Below are 14,224 nucleotides of genomic sequence, written 5' to 3'. Positions count from 1 at the left end.
GGGGGGGGGTGTTTGGGGATTTGGGGGGGGGGGGGGGTATGTATGTATGGATTGTAAAAAAGTCAAAATGACAACATTTTTACAGGGTTTTATAGAAACTAAAATGAATATGGGTTTAAACTCTTCTGTTTCACATTTAAATCATTCAGTTGTGGTCTACATAATGTGGAACTTCAGTGCTTTGGTCTGAAATGTCTATATTGCTAAATATTTAGTTCCAAACAAAATAGTTTGATAAGGAAATTAATATTTAGGTCCGAGCTAAATATTTAATTTGTAAACAAAATATTTAGCTCAAAACTAAAAAATGTATTTCCAATATTTTGCTAATATACAAATTCATTTGCCAAAAAGCGGAAGTGGACACCCAAAACAAAAGCTCGGTCATGCAAACCTTTAAATATAAACAAAATCCAAAAATGTATAAGCACAATGTTCACCTGAATAATTTCTTTCTACGCTGTCACTCAGACTACAGGAGCAGGCTGCAAAGAGCAGGGTTAGCAGAGTCTCGGCAAACGGACGGGTTCTTTGATGTTGGTTTCACAGACAACAGACTTTACTTAGCAGGGTCCAGCCTGCGCATGGTTGCGGGTCTCTCCAGTGTAGACCTTCTCTTCACAAGGGCTCTAGGACAGATAGAGCTTTTTTCTCTCCAGTGCTGCTGACGAACAGTGGGTGAAAGAGAGAGATTGGTTCGGGGACCTAGTTCTTATAGTTTCAGCAGTCACCCTGCTGTGAGCGAGTCCCTTGGGGAGGAGAGTCTGCAGCTTCTATCATTTCTTGTGGCTTCAGGCTTAGAGTCTTACTATTATTTCACTCTATTTTCTGATTTCACAATAGTTTGCATCCCTCTAAACGTATCCTCACACCGCAAACCGTTTATCCTCTCCTGATAGCACCTTTACATACGGATAACATGTAAATCACTCGCTCCAAACGTTTCGTTCGCTTTTGGAGTGAACACACCTTAACAGCGCATACATTTCTACATGTAGTTTCTCAATAAAACATGAAATGTTGGAACATTACCCATGACAAATGTTTGACTTGCAGATGTCACAGATGAAAAGCTGAGGAAGATCCTAAACGCACCCTAAAAGCCATTTGCAGTTTTATTAATCAAAGCTTTATTGTTTTTTTGAACAGAATTTCTTCTCAATGTTTCACTCAATAAAAAAACAATTTAGCAGTCGCCGTATGACAGTGGGAATATCACACACCATGGAAAGGGAGGTACAATGGGCTCGAAAAAAGAACTTCTTTGACATCATCTGTGCACATATAAAATGTACATGGCAACTTATCGGTTTGCATATATAACCCGCAGCCCTATCACTCCACATCATCATCATCATCATCATTATCATCATCATCATCATCATTATCATCATCGTCGTCGTCGTCATCATCATCGTCATCGTTATCATCATCGTCATCATCATCAGCGTCATCATCATCATTGTCCTCATCATCATCACCATCATCATCACAAAGATCACTTTTTAAGCTATGACCCAAGTATTTAATTTTGCTCATCACTTCCATTAATATGTCTGTTAAGTAAAAAGAAAATGTATCAATCACAGCCACACTCTTTTTAGGGTTAAACTAAATGTCCGACTGGACACTGTAACCAGTTCAAACTATTTATTCCAACCAGTGTGGTATGAGGAAAGGGTATTTTGCAGTTTGTCTGTAAAGCTAAACTACACTTGTAATTTGATATGTTGTAAACACCAGCACTGCCACCAGTGTTGCACCACTGACCCTGTCTGTGAAGGGAGAAGAATCACACATAGGGCAGCAGCTCAGGGATGATGTCACACAAAAGAAAGGCTGTCGTATTCCGTTCATCACACCAGTAAATTGACACGTAAGCCTCGAAATGACCGTCTGACCTTTGCTTTTTTTAAAAAGGACAACAAATGTCCTATGAGTAATGGTGTCACCCATTTTTCTAGAAGACATGTAGCTTTTAATAAGTGGCTGTTATTCGAAATTTACAGCATGGTAAAAGAGTGCATTAATGGCATCAAATTAAGAAAATCACAAAAGCAGAATTTGTTTTTAGGGTTTTAGTAAAAAAAAAACAAAAAAAAAAACACTGTAGATCTGCACGAACAAATTATATATTTTCTTACATTGGAGTTTGTGTTTTTCCATCTATCCATTCATTTGTGTTTGTGGTTTTCATTGTGCAAAAATGGGCCAAAATTAAAAAAAAAAAACATGTCAAAACTTTCTCCTGTCTGAGTGTAGACATGGCCCTTTCGCAATTTAGACTCCTGGTGGTAACTGGGGACAGCTCCTGTCTTGGTGCAAACAAAGGCCCACGCTAGAATCTTCCACTACCCTGCAGTGCTGCTTCAGAGTTTGCAACAAGGCACCCCAAGATGGCTTGTTTTCGAAAACACTGCTATTGGTCCTGTGAAATATGAGGAAAATCTATCGCTATTAATATGATCCCCCCTAACCCTGACATTCCGTCTGACGGAATGAGAAATGTAGACATGTCTAAGTAAAAGCGGACATTTGGTCACCCTAATATCATACTATAATTCCCTCTTTGAAGCAGCAACCTCCTCTTCAGACTTACATGCGGCACTAGCAGCAAGGGTTTTCCTGTTCACCAAGCCAACTGTGGCCCTGGGTCTACGGGTCTCATAAAAACAACTCAAGATAATCCCTTCAAGTCAAAGCTGTGATTCTTGCAGTTTCACCTCATCACACTTAGCAGTCACTTTAAATGAGCTGACTCGGCTCTGGACCGAGTCAGCTCATTTAAGCTCATAATCTCTTTACAGAGCACATCTCCATGCAGTTTTTCTTTCAAATAATCTGCCAGTTAATTCAAGGTTGAATCAGGGCAAAGTTTGCTAGCAAAAACACCAACTTGGCCCTGATCATGTTTATCCTTCCTTCAGCCCTGGTTCCCATGACAATATTTTTCCTCTATATTTTGGAAGCATTCTTTGTAAGCACTGGAAAGAAACCAGAAATCCTTGGATATGTTTATTACACTGCCCCTCTTTACCTCTTGACTCCAGCAAGTGACACTGTCCGTAGACGTTCCTCATTCTGACTTCCTGGTTTCCAAACACAGAGCTTGATGGTCCTCCATTAGGCACATAAGCGTTGGTTCATGTTTGTTGTCACCAGCCATAGATCTTGACAAATATTTTCTGAGCACATATGGCTTGTTTCATGGCAGAACCATTACAGTTTCCCAAATAGGCAGGAAACATCAATACTGTTAAAAAAAATTATGGGATGGAGTTCATCCAAATAGAGTAAAACAAAGAGAGGAATGTTGTCGCCAACCTCGTTAAGTCATTTTAAGCAGATTTACTCATTGTTTATATCCATTTGCAGTCCTTTATGTGCTACAAAGCGATGTGCAGCACTTTGGCATTGTTCGAAGAGGACTTTCTTGGAGGCCTCTACCCACTCCAGTACAATGTGATTTTCAGCCAACAAAGCGATGTCATTGTGGCTTAAAGTTTTCATTTTGACTGCAAGAAAGTTTAAGAATTCATCTGTAACAAGAATTCAACCCACCAGCAACAACACCACCACCACAAAACTGCTGCACCTGCCATCTTGTCTAACACAAACATTTGATGCAGTTGATTAATGGTAATATTCATATTACACGAAGAACTCCACAAACCATGCAGAGCATTTTGGAATGTATATATTTAGCAGCTTGACTTTGGCAGAAAACCAGCTAAGATAGCATGAATATTGTTTATTGTCTTTTAATACTTTTTAAAACTCTCAATCTGTAGGTTTAAGTATTGAAGCTCTTATTAGTGACCAGTACTCAAAGTGCAAAAATATCATTGATCGTCAGAAATTTAAAGCAGCATTTCAGTCATAGAGCTCCCTAAAATATCTGTAGTCATGAATATTGAAAGCAAAATTTGTTTTAGGTTTCTTGTGTGCAGTGGCGGCTGGTAAAAAAAAATCTTGGTGGGACTGGCCAATAGATTTCCCTGCCTAACCCAGTACATGCATTTAAATTAAAAGTCGGAAAATTACTACGATTCCACAATAAGCATTTATTTAATAAAAAAACATTGTTCACAAAGGATTATAACATGGACAGCATAACTGATGACCTGACAATGAGTGTGAGTGACCTGGCTGAACAAGGAGAGGGAGAGGAGAGGTAACAGAGGGAAAGGCAGGTGAATAATAATAATAATAATAATAATAATAATAATAATAATAATAATAATAATAATAATAATAATAATAATAATAATAATAATAGAACTTTATTGATCTCACAATGGAGAAATTCACTTCTGCACCTTAACTCATCCCCTGGGGGAGCAGTGGGCTGCCATTGTGCGGCGCCTGGGGAGCAATCAGGGGTTAAGGGTCTTGCTCAGGGACCCAGAGTGCAGGCACTGGGGATCGAACCGGGTACTTGCATCCTTCTCTGAGTGCAAGCGCGCTGCTCTAACCACTAGGCCACGACACCCCCAGAGGAAGGGTATAAGGGTAATTAGGATGAGGGAGAGCGAGAGCATTGATATGACTGGGACAGGAGGAAAACAGAACCTAACAAAACATGGTGCATGAAATGACAAAATAAACTCACTGGCAGAACTGGCAACGGGCAGGAAAAATGAGTATCTATCAGAAACAAGAATAAACTAACAGGATAATCAGAAAACGAATGACAGGAACAAAAGGGAGGTAACTGAACTACAAATGATAATATAAAAGAGCTGAAAACGCTGACAGATCCCCAGGAACCTATCAAAGACCTAGAGATCATGACACTGTGTGGCATTTTTGGCTGGTGTAAATATACTTCCAGCATTTACATAACTTTAAAAACTAACTGGGCTACATAAATCAGGGAGATCATTGATTTATAAGGAGAATGCTTTGAGAATCCCCCAATTTGGCCAAATTGACTTTTACACTCTATTTTCTATTTGATACGTTTGACTCCACCACCTTTATTGCTTACACTGTGAAGTTAAAATTATTCAATTATTATCAGTTTAATCCTATGGTCAACAGTATCAAACACCTTTTTCTAAATCAGTTACAGCTCCCACACATCCCGTCTTATCCTAGTAGCGTGATGGGATTTGTAGTAATACTGTGATAACTGATAATGGTAATCAACAACATAAATCAACTGAGGGTTATTGATGTCAGGATCTGGGCTTTGTTTTGGCTTATGTTTGTTAATTTTGATCAGTTAGTTCACTCCCCTGCCTCAGGTTTTATTTCTGTTTTGGGTTCTGTCTAGTTTTGGATTCTTTTGTAGCCTTTGTACGGTTTTTAGTTTATTTCGTCATGTCTTTAGTTTTAGTGGTTATTTTCTGAAATTGGTCATGGTTCCTGTATTTGCATTAGTTCTGTTTTTTATTATGTGCTTGTGTTCTGCTCAGCCTTAGCTTTTGTTTTCTATCTAGGTTTTAGTTTGTATGATTACTTTGGTTCGGTATTTTGTCTAGTTCAGTTCTGTCCCCTTCCACTTATCCTGTCAACCTTTCAGCCACTTCACTCCCCTGATTATTCTCTCCTGTTTCTGGTTAATTAGTCTCCCTACTCACCTGTCCTCCTGTCTATTTAAACCTGCCTCAGTTTTCTGTTTGTTGCCAGAACGTCGCACATGTTTCGTATCCCCGCTCACCTGTCCTCCGGTAAAAGCTCTCCAGCATTCTGTATTTTGCTTGTCAACCTGATTACCTGATCCGATTCTGATCGTCTGTTTTTTGAGTTTGCCTGCTCCCTGTTTATGTTTTTTGGTTTTGCTTGGATGACCGCTTGGAACTTTGCACTGGACAATTTTCTGTATGCCTGCCTGATTCACCCTCATCATCTCCTCCTGTTAAGCATACTTTTAGTGTCTGTCTAAATACCGGGTTCATTTCCTCGTAAATCATTACAATTGAGTCTGGATCTTGGTATTCATGTAAAACAAGTGGATCTGTAAAGAGATAAACAATCAAAATAAAGATTCAGGATAAAAGATGGTCACAAAGAACAAAGAAAAAGCTGGTAAATCAGCAAATTCGGAATACCTTTACATCACAACCGTATTACTAAATCGTCAATATATATATAACATTTTGTTGTTAGTCCAACAGACAGAAACCTTATATATATATATATATATATATATATATATATATATATATATATATATATATATATATATATATATATATATATATTGAATCACTGCTGTATAGTGTGTGTGTGTGTGTGTGTGTGTGTGTGTGTGTGTGTGTGTGTGTGTGTGTGTGTGTATGAAATCAGATTAAAAAAAACTCTGCTCTTCATTTGTGATATTAAAGTCATTAATTTTTTTTATTACAAATGACGTAAGAAGGAACATAATTATACAGAAACAATACGCAGCAATTAGGAGAGGATGATCCACTCTGCCCTGATGATAATTAACAAGTAAATCCTTTAAGAAAGAGGCACTTCAACCGAGAAATGCAGATAAGGTTAGTTTCTAATAGCTTCTATCAGGAAAAAACTTCAGAGTGATCAGTTTCAGGCAAACAAGCATCCATTTTGCCCAGATATCTGTCACAATGATTCTCTTGCGAGCTAAGAAATAACAGTTTGCTTTTGTGAGGAGGAGAAAAAAGGAAATGTGTGTCCATGCACCACAATCCTTTTCATTTTTTCATTTTCTCCTGGCTCTGACTGGCGGAGAGGCAGCAATATCATTCTGCAGAGCAGATGAACAGCTGATTGTTGGCACGTTTGTATCATTTTCACATTCTGATATTAGATGCTGTATGGGACACACCTATGTGAATGTTTCACATTTACATTGAAACTGGACTGAAGTTGAATAAAAACACAGAAGCAGATAGAACCCTGAGCAAAATAAATAAATATGGTAATGTGAATTTGTTATGCTTGGAGGCGAATCCACATCAGTTGTTTTATTTTGCAGAAAAATCACAGATATGAATAAAACATTTTGTGCATGGGCTCAACTTTCTGGCTATGTAAGGCATAAAAAAATATAGAATAAGCACATAAATTGTATTTCTGTCAGTCCATATTTTCTTAGTTGCAGGGTTCTGCCCATAATAATTGAGGGAAGAAATATTTTATGCTGTTCCTTCATTCTCGTTGCTTTGCTCTCGCCGGCCATTCATGACACCTCAAAGTTTTCAGAGATTCAAAGTCTTATTCTTTGCATTACTTGGGCTTTAGGAAGCTGAATAAGTTTCTACAGACACCTGAATATCTATTTTATTGTCATGTGTTATATGTTGCATGTAAGTGTTTTTTTTCCCCTGAGTTTTCTGCTTTCTTTTTCAGCTGCAGCCAGAAGGGCACAACTGATTGCATTTTGACCCTTAAAGGGGTCTATTCATGCATTATGACTTTATTATTTACCTAATCTGGTTGCATACAAAGGTTTTCTGATTAAATTATTGTACCCTGTTTACCTATATATTTAAATATACTTCATTTCTGTATTTTAAACTTTGTTTTGCTCTATTTGGCGTATATTGTTTTATTTGAAGAAGAATATATATATTTTTTTGTAGTTTTTTTTTATTGTCGTGGGGCGTGACTAGGCCCCTTTAATGAGCAGAATGCAAAGCTAGGAGAGAAGCTGGTTTCTTAGCCAGTTGGCCGTTTGGCAGCATGCGTGCTGTTTGAGCCCTGTGAACACTTGGTGGAGGCTCAGTTTTCCTGGTGATTTTAAGTGCTTTATCAGTGGATTGGATTTAAAGTTGTTTTCCTGGCAGACATGCTTATTAAGTTGAGTGAATCTGTTCTAGGTTTTTGTTGCTGAGCGGTGTGGCTCAAGGTGAGGAGAGAGCCTCAGTTTTCTGTTTGCAAATCTTTTTCAGATCATGGTCTTTTCTCTTGTCCCCTATATCTTATTTGGCCCTGCCCAGATGACCCGTGTTGAAAACCAATCAACCCATTTGAACATCGGAGTTACCAAAACCATATTAGGAACAAGCACATAAATTCATACAGTGTTTTGTCTGGCAATCACTATCATTGAATGAGCTGAACTAGTTGGAATAATTATATTTCTGGAGTCTATAGTATGACACCTTTTATGATCACGCAGAGTCCCAAGAAAATGATAATGCACAGGCAGGGGAAATGAAGAGAAAGGAGGAGCATTATATGTGCCCTGAGGCTGTTGTCCCAAGGGTGTGGGGGTGGGTCAGCAGGTGGTAGAGGTGGTGGAGGAGGAAGTGGCTGAGTCTGTGGGATCTCACAGTAAACACCAGTCCAGCCCTGGTAACACTGGCACGTGAACTTATGTCTCATGTCCAGGATGTCCTGGTTGTTGAGGTGACCCTTTACTTGAAACCGGGCACCCCTGGGTGCCGGGTTGTGGTGAATATGAAAGAAGCGTGGGTTTAGATGCAGGTAAGAACCTGAGTCCAGGCTCTTGCGGACGCACCTTCCATTCTTCTTGCAAAGTGCTTTGCTGCACAGTTTAGCCGCTGATGTGACATTGATGACATAATGTCCCAAAGGTCCATCAATATAGTTCTTCACAGTCAGACAGTTCCTCTAGAGGAAGAACAGAATGTAAGACATTGCCAAGGGTCTGAAGCATATGTAATGAAGGTATCTTCTCACATTTTAAACCAGAATGTATATATTTTATATTTCAACTTGACTTTTATTCAACAGAAAATATTAAAGGTATAGTGGACGAGCTTCTTTGTGCTTCGACTTCCATGAGGATCACCTTATCTGTTGGTTGTCCCACATGCCAATCATTGTGACATGATCACGTAATGCCAGTGTGCCTGCTCATTCCTTGCTAGTTTCCTCTTGCTGGCAGTGCACTTCTAGTGTTTCTGTATCCAGTTAGCTTTCATTCATTGTAGCTTTGCTGCTCTTTGAAAATGGCAGAGAGTTGCAAGAAGTAAACTGTCTTACAAGTTTCTGAGAAGAAGAGGAAGTTGTCAGAAGACAGAAATAAGACCTGAGTGTATTTGGGTATTTTTTTCACACCATTCCCCTGAGGAGCGGAAGAGCAGGTAAGACTGTCTTGCGCAGTTATTCAAAAAGGGACTTGGGCGTTTCTTACCTACATTTCCAGAACAATCGTCCACTCTACCTTTAACTAATAAAAATATGCAAGTGGTTTTATTCAAAACAATGATTTTATGAGTCAATCTTACAAATTTTTACAATTTCTGTGTTGCGCATTAAACATTTACCTTTGATCGAGCATACTCTGATGATCCCCAGAGGACAACACCTGATGCTCCCAAGGCAGCACTCTCCCCGATAGTATGAACTAAGTCACTCTAACAAAATAAAAGCTTTCGGTCAAGTTCAGTTGATTATTCAGATTGGTGAGAAAGGTTTTCTATCTAAGTAACCAAATAGATTGTACTGAGTCACAGATCAGTTACTCCTCCTGAACAAGCATAGAGGGAAAATGTACGATTGATTGCACTGAGTGATTAACTTTGCAGAAAATCCTTACACAAAGTATGCATGGAGCAACATTGGAAAGGAGAATTCACTACTAACAAGAAGAAAACCCTTGCAGAACATGGCTCAATGTCAGCAGCCATCTACCACTACGGGGGTGGGGGTGTGGGTGGGGGTGGGGGTGAGAAGATAGAGCAGACACACTAAATACACAGATGCACTGATCCAGGAATACTTTTTTATGTAAAAAAGAAAAGAGAAAATGAGAGAAAGTAAATAGCAGCAGTAGCTCCTTTGGTGGCTTCATTTTGAAAATACATACAACTGAAGAAATTGCTCTGGGCCACAGGTAACATCTAAAGGATAAGGGACAATATACAGTTAGTTGCAGCAATAGCCCCTTCAGTCACAGAAAGACAGGCAGGTGTATCATCTGTAGCAAGAACATAAAGTTATTGGCAGCAGCAGTTCAACCAATGAAGTGTGTTCCCGATAGTAGAGAATTACAATAGTCCAGCCTTGAAGTAACAAATGCATGGACTAGTTTTTAGTGTCACTCTTGGACAGGAAAAGACAGAGGTGAAAGAAGGAAAGCCTAGAAACCTGTTTAAAATGAGATTTCAACATATCCTGGTCATAGAAAACACCAAGGTTTTTTACTCTGACACAACAGGTCAATTTAATGCAACCCACAGAGCACAGTTGTTATCTTTTTAGAGTCTTGTGTAAAGTTGACAACTTCTGATTTTTTAATTTAAAAGCAGAAATCTTAGTCATCCAGGTATTTAAGTTTTTAAGACATACCAGTAGTATATCTATTCTACTGGCATTGCATTCATCAGAATTTATGGATAAATATTGCTGAGAATCAGCATAACGGCAACCTTGCTGCTGCTTATATTTTCAATTGATATCATGATTGGCTAAAACCAACCTTTAGTAGGCGGGGACTAGGTGTTGCTTCGCCCAATCAGCTTGGAAAGTCCTGCTGAATGTTCCTCCTTTCCCCCAACGGATTTAATGGAAGCAGATTCAGATTAATAACGTGCAGAACGTAAACTGCTACATATTATCAGTCTGACTGGCCAGGTTAGCAAAACAGTGGAAAAGTGTCCCATGCTGTCTGATAATTTTACCCAATGGAAGCATATATATAATAAAGAGGAATGCCCCAAGCACTGAACCCTGTGGTACTCTACAAGTAACTTTGTAAAGAAGATTTATAATTTTGCCTACATGAACAAACTGAAATCTTATATGGGACAAATATGATTTAAACCAGCTAGTGCTGCTCCTTTGATCCCTACAGCACATTCAAGCCTTTCTAAGAGATTATTGTGATTGACTGTATCAAATGCAGCTCTGACATCAAACAGGACAAGTACAGACAAAAGTCCATTATTTGAGGCCACAAGAAAATCATCAGTGAATTACATCACTGCTGTGTCAGTGCTATGATGAGGCCTGAAGCCTGACTGAAACAGGTCATTACTGTGGAAATTTCAACACACTTGATCAGCAAGTATTTTTTTTTAAAATTTTAGATATGAAAGGAAGAATATTTATAAGTCTGTAATTTAGTAAGTCATCTTACCCGAGAGGTTTGTTTGGCAAAGGTTTGATTACAGCTACCATAAAAGCCTGTGATACTGATACGTTTACTAAGGATAGATGAATCATGTCTAAAATGTAGTAACTGCAATGATAAAAGGAGACAGATACTTCTTTAAAAGTTGGTTGAGATTGAGTCTAACATACAAGTGGAAGATTTAGATGAAGCAAACAGCTATGGTTTTTTGGGGGATGGGTTAGGGCTATATATATATATATATATATATATATATATATATATATATCGTATATAATCGTCAATTAAGTCATAAAGTCTTTAGACAGAAAGAGAGATCTTACGTTCAATAAACTATGTCAAATTGTTTTATTTTTCCGTTCAGTTGAAATAGAATTTATGTTTATGAGATTTGAATGATTTGCCACTTTGAGCTTGGTTTTTAATGTATTTATTTTGGGCCTTGGGCAGGACACTGTCTCAATGTGGTTATGGATGGGTAACAGTTCAAAAGCTGCAGAGAGGTGGGTTAAACTACAACTTGGCTTCCTGATCTGGACCCTGTTTTGTTTCTGTATTGTTGTACTAATAAATTAGAAACAAAAGCTGGAGACAATGTACTGTGTTTTGGAAATATTCAGTAGTATATTTCCAAAACACGGTATGCTGTAAAGGTGGAGAAATTTACAAAAATAGCTGAACTGACAAATGAAACTTTTTAGCTAATGTCATGCTAACCATATGAGGCTAAATTTGCAGTACATTAAGGAAAAATAATGTGGGCATGAATTATGAGAAAAATTCTTATTTTAACTTCAGTAAAAGCATATAAAATCATCTAGTAGTCTTGCTGAGCTTACAGTTTAAGCCCAGAGTAGTTCAGGAGCAATGTTCACCTGAAAGTACATACTTGATATACATACAGCTGCACAGCTGTAAAGTGTAAATGCAAAGTTTTGTTATTTGTGAAAAGGTAAGTCATTAAATAATATTGTTCCTGTGAAACCCATATTGCAAGTGTAACTATATCTGATTAATAGGTGATTAAACAAAGAAAGAAAACAATTTTAGAGCCTTGCCTACATTTTTTTCAAAAATAAACATTACAAAATACCATAAAAACTTTTTTCAAGATATAGAAGTCTCAGACTTTATAGACCCACATCTTGACTATAACTGCAGCAAATCATGTCTGGTATTAAAGCGTTTTTCTGCGAATTAGCTATGTTTGACAGACCAGTTAAATGGTATCTTGTGTGTTTAAAGTGGTGTAAAACCAAAAGAATTTGTGAAACAAAAATTTGGCAACTTGTTTTAGAAACATACAGTAAACAGAGAATACTGAACGACTTGAAAAATATGACCCAAAAAGAATATGAAGATATCTATGCAGCACCCGGACAGACTACATTTGACTTTTCTGCACTCCTAGAGACTCCACATACATAACAAAATTAATGTTAGGGTTAAAAAAAGGGGATTTTGCATTGTTTGTCCCCTTAAAGAGCATTTTCATTATGATACCGCACATATATCTTTATAAAGTAAATCAAATGCCATTTACCAAACTCATCACAGGTTGAACAGTAAAGGGTTGTCATAACAGAAAAAGGTTATTTTTACATAAATACTTTTGACAAAGTGATCCAAAACTTGCTTTTTTGTTATTGGGAAGTCTTCAAAGACCAGAAACATAATTCTGTGTGAATCCAGGCAGTCAACCACTGGGTCAGACAGTATTTGATAGGTCAGCGGGGCAGGAGATCAGCACTGGGCAGATTTGCTAAAGTGGGCTAAGACTCCTGTTAAAGTTTCCTGTAGTTTGTTTGAGTTTAGCTGTTAAAATTTCAGAAAGGAATTTTAAAATTGCAATGCAATATAATCCACTCAGTTTTATACTGACATACTGAAAACCTACCTCTGAAAGCACAACAAAGGTATAGGCGTAAAAAGGTCTGGAGTAGACAAAGACAGGCAATGTGTAGTCTGTCCGTGCAATGGATGCAATCCTCATGGCTTCCTTGACTCGATAGTGAACAAACTTGACAGTGTTTGTGGACGACTTCAGCTCAAAGTCCAGGTAGATGGATGGGTAGAGGGCTGTGCTCTCCTTCCAGAGCCACATCAAGTGGTCATTGCGAACATGTTCAACATTGGGACATTCCCCCGTATAGCATTGAGGGTGCTGTTTGTAGCCATAGTTGTAACAGTCTGGGAAAAGGTAAAAACCCCACAGACCACCTGGTCTGCGAGCTTCAGCCAGTACCAAAGTCAGGTTCATGAAAGCTTGCCCTGATTTTTCAAAGCGTTCTTTTGCTTCTTTTTCAACTTTGCTCTCTGGCCAGTGTGGGTGAAGTTTGTGGATCTGTTCCTTGGACTTTTTGCGGTAAATGTCTTTGGAACCCCAATTCCGTACCCACTGAGGCCTCCAGTTCTCCCAGTCAATGACACCTAGGCCTCGAAAATCCTTGTGTGGTATTAGCTTGTCAATGTCTACTCTGGCCTTGTTCAGATGCTTGGAGATGCTCTGGTTTTGTGGCAGGCCACCATTGATAGCAACCCCTGAGCTGGAGTAGTATGGGTAGTATCCTAGATGACTATGGTAGAATATTGTGACATTTGGTCCACTTAATGTCTCATTAAGGTTCGCTACAATGTCAAAAACGCTGAGGTCCAAGTCTACTTTAAATCGTAGGCGACATGACTCTGTAGGGGCGTTCCAGACCACAACAAAAGGTCGGTGAGGGATCAAAGGTGCTCCAACTGGTTTTGTTTGGTGGCCTCGAACTTGGAGCTTTTCCTCCATGCCAAGCCACAGCACCAGCAGCAGGAGGTGGAGGCCTATTGGCACCATGGCCGATGATTCTCAATAAAGCAATTAGTGGTCCTACAAAGGGAGTAAAAAGAAACATTTTGTTTAGAAAAAAAACAGATAATATGAGCTTCACTGAACAAAGATAATCAGCCAGGCTTTAGAAACAACGCAAGCAATGGTCGCTGAAGTGAGTGTTCCAACAAAACACAAAGCTACCCTGTTCTCAAAAAGAACAAGACTGTTCTGGAAAAATTGTTGGAAATACTAATGGGCAGAGACTACTCTCCCCGCCTCACTGTTTTACCATCAACTTTCTCTTTTTACCAATGAGTGAAGATTTTTTTTATGAAGAAAAAAAAAACTGAAATGAATTGATTAATTTTTAATTAGTTAATTTGACACATAAAGTCCAC

General features: G+C 38.4%; 1 protein-coding gene across 1 annotated transcript; it reads right to left on the bottom strand.

Moving 5' to 3' along the window:
- Nucleotides 1-7,586: 7,586 nt before the first annotated feature.
- On the bottom strand, nucleotides 7,587-13,879 carry hyal6 (hyaluronoglucosaminidase 6). Its single transcript, XM_021322759.2, has 3 exons — nucleotides 12,915-13,879; nucleotides 9,210-9,299; nucleotides 7,587-8,550 (listed from the first exon to the last, which is right to left on the bottom strand). Exons 1-3 carry the CDS (start codon nucleotides 13,848-13,850, stop codon nucleotides 8,065-8,067), a joined length of 1,512 nt encoding a protein of 503 aa, XP_021178434.2. The 5' UTR covers nucleotides 13,851-13,879; the 3' UTR covers nucleotides 7,587-8,064.
- Nucleotides 13,880-14,224: the final 345 nt, after the last annotated feature.

This window comes from Fundulus heteroclitus, chromosome 2 (assembly GCF_011125445.2).
Source record: "Fundulus heteroclitus isolate FHET01 chromosome 2, MU-UCD_Fhet_4.1, whole genome shotgun sequence".
Lineage (NCBI taxonomy): Eukaryota > Metazoa > Chordata > Actinopteri > Cyprinodontiformes > Fundulidae > Fundulus > Fundulus heteroclitus.
This window is presented reverse-complemented; position numbering and strand designations above follow the sequence as displayed.